General features: G+C 27.6%; 1 protein-coding gene across 3 annotated transcripts in view; it reads right to left on the reverse strand.

The window, feature by feature from the left end:
- LOC100573869 (sodium channel protein Nach-like) overlaps positions 1 to 3313 on the reverse strand; it is a 25894-nt gene that overhangs the window by 17603 nt on the left and 4978 nt on the right. For all 3 annotated transcript variants that reach the window (XM_003244500.4, XM_029485867.1, XM_029485861.1), the window contains exon 3: positions 114 to 273. In XM_003244500.4, the coding sequence (XP_003244548.1) occupies positions 114 to 273 (160 nt within the window). The remainder of the gene's footprint in view (positions 1 to 113; positions 274 to 3313) is intronic.

Below are 3313 nucleotides of genomic sequence, written 5' to 3' on the forward strand. Positions count from 1 at the left end.
GGGGGGGGCTAAGCCCCCCCCCCAAGAAAAAAAAAATGCCTGTCCAACCTAGAAACTTATTGCAACCCTAATAATTCAGCCCAATTTACGCCACTGAACCCACCGTTACTTACTTTAAGCATGAGATCAGATATATCATCCAGGGGTATTTTGACTGTTGGCGTATTCTGAATAATATAATATAGATTCGTGTTATGCGGGAATTGCATCCTTGAAAGTGCTATCAACGAATTCGTCCACTTAGTTCTCAAGTCAGAATCGTTGGAATGTTTACTGAAAACAAAGAAAATTGGTAGGTCGTAGTTGGTAGGTACTAGGTAACTAAATAATATACCTACTTTATAGTTAATATGAAAAAATAAAATAATAAAACACTGAATACAGAAACATGGGTAGGTAGTTTTAATCAAGATCCCGCGCTTTATTGGTATCTGGTAGTTATAGGCACCTATATATAATTATTTCGTAATACACCAGAAAATAATTGGGTACCTATTCTATGTTATATTTTGGTAATATTATTTATATATATTTAGGTAATAGAATATTCTTAGTACCTGCCAATCAAGTACGGACAAAATGGCCATTTAATGGTGTGCAATAAATGTTTGAAACATAATATCATGATCATAGTCATACTATATAGTATATTTTATATTATTACAGTGTATTTATACTTAATAGTATAGATATTATAGATAGATGCATACGACATATTTCCTAACTACAGTAAACACTTGAACGTGTCTATAATAGTCGATAAAATTATAATTTAATTTATCAATTATTTATTTTATCAATTTTTTTAATATTATTTTGTTTTTTATCTTACAGCTTATTATTTTTTATTTTATTTATAGGATCTTTAGGTACCCATGGGTAAAATTATTACACAAATAATATAACTTAATAATACACCTAACTGCAGTTGTAATATTATTATATTTTATTACTCAACTAAATATTTAATAAAGACGAGTACCTTTACAGTTTATAATTTATGCATATATGCGAGCATCTTAGATAGGTATATATTTATTAGGTATTTAATAACAAATTATATATTTTTTTTTTATTAATTAAACCACAGCAACTTAGGTCATTTGGTGGTTGTTAACTGTGGTACCTACTGTAGGCTTAACTGTGTTTGTTAGTTTGGCAGATTTTTTAGTGGGCACCCGTAGGTATCTGCCATGCCCGGGTGGGGGATGGTAGCACTTCACTCCGGACACCGTGACGGCGTGACTTGCCCGAAGAAAAATGCCGCCTGTGGATGAGGTATTGAACCGACGCCTCAGTCCACTCGACTACTCCGTCCCAAAATTGTATATTTGTTCATATCTAGTATTTTATAGATCTACCTTTTAGATTCTTAGCGAAGACTTTGTGTTAGCCTATAGTATAGGTACTTGTATAAACAAAAACATTTAATAGCAAAAAAAAAACAATTATAAAAATCGAAAATATCTTATGGCTATAAATAGCGTGATTTTTCGGAGAACATTTTGTTATTGGTAAGGGGAAAAAAACTTGTTTGGAACCGTCAATTAAAATATCTTATGTTAGCTACGAACATAATACTACAAAATTTGAAAAATGATAATGGCTATAAATAGCTCAAAAAGAGACAAAATAGTTTAAAAATGTTACAAGGTATGGAAAATGCTAACATAAATATTTGGCGAACAGTTCAAGAGGTTATTTGTTTTAGAAAAACAACAAATATAAAAAATTGATTAATTGGAATTCCATAATTTACCATTAAATATCAAATATCGTAAAAATATAATTTAAATAGCTCGTAAAAAATTTATATTGCATTTAAGTAAACATTTTTTTGTTAAATGTAAAAAAACTTATGTGAAATCTTCTTCTAAGATGTTTAATCTTAGCTATGAAAAGAAATAGTTTTATGCATTTTAACATTTAAAAATTTATTATAGCTATAAATGGCTAAAAAAAAGTAAAAATTGTTTAAAAATTTTTCCATATATGAAAAATGGTAATTTTAAGATTTGGTAAGAATTTAAAATTTCTACTGAGATTAGGTTTTGAATTACACCAAAATATAAAAGATTGATAAATAATAATTCATTAATTTACCGATGAAAATCCAAAATCGTAAACATTTTAAATCAAAACACTTATAAAAATGTACGATACTTTCCGGTAAACTTTTTCTATTGTACAAGGTAGGAAAATTTGTGGGGAATCTTCTATCAAGTTTTTAATGTAAGCTATGAATGGAAATACTTTTATACATTTCTAACTGAAATTCTGTCAAAAATTGAACTTTAAATGTATATAAAAAATAATCATTCCTATGTATCTTTAATGTTTCTGCACTTATATTAAGGAAACTTATAAGGAACATGGTATATTGGTATTACATATTCAAGCTTTTTTATTGAGTGAAAAATTTTTTATCGAGAACCATTTAAAATAATTTTCTAAAAGCTATAACTAACTCAAAAAGAGTCAAAATATTTTGAAAATGTTACCATTCATTGAAAATGCTAACATAAATATTTGTCGACATTTCAAAGGCCTTCAGTTATTAGCAGGGCTGTGAATTTAATGCATTTGCATGTTTTTTTTTGTTACACTGTATAACGGGTTCCTTCTCTCGTGGCACGGAGTATAGAACGCTTCTTTTCTTTATTTAAAACTTTGTCGGCACCAAACAGGAGGTCTTTCGAGTATGAAAATCTAAAGAAATTATTGATTGTACAATGCTACAATGCAATAACTACCTAGATCTTGTATACTACGAAGATCAAGACTAGTCAAGCACAAAAAATCATATCAGCTATATCAATGTGTAACAATACTAATAATTAAACTAAAACTAATAAAAAATTATAATGAAAAAAATTAAAATAAAAGTTACATTTTTGTTGTTTTTTTGCATATTTTTGAAAAATTAGAGCATATTTTAAGAATTTTTAGAGCATATTTTGTCAGTTTTTAGTGCATATATGCATGCATATTTAATAGTTTTTAAGTGCATTAAATTCATAGCCTTGGTTATTAGTTACAGATAAAAATTAATTTTTCAAAAATTGATTTTGTGTAAAAATTTCCACTTTTTTTGTTTTTAGTAGTGGGAGTGCCACACGAAATTGAAACAGTCTTGATAACTAGGTACCCATATAATTATAGAATTTTTATGCAGAACCAATTTTTGACAATAAAATTTAGTAATGGTATAAAAATATTTATAGGTACTCAGTATAATAGTATCTATCGAATAATATAGGTATAGAATACCGTCTTCGTTAAGACTTGTTTTTCGTATACTATGATTTTATAT

The sequence above is a fragment of the Acyrthosiphon pisum genome, chromosome X, assembly GCF_005508785.2.
Source record: "Acyrthosiphon pisum isolate AL4f chromosome X, pea_aphid_22Mar2018_4r6ur, whole genome shotgun sequence".
In the NCBI taxonomy this organism is placed as follows: Eukaryota; Metazoa; Arthropoda; class Insecta; order Hemiptera; family Aphididae; genus Acyrthosiphon; species Acyrthosiphon pisum.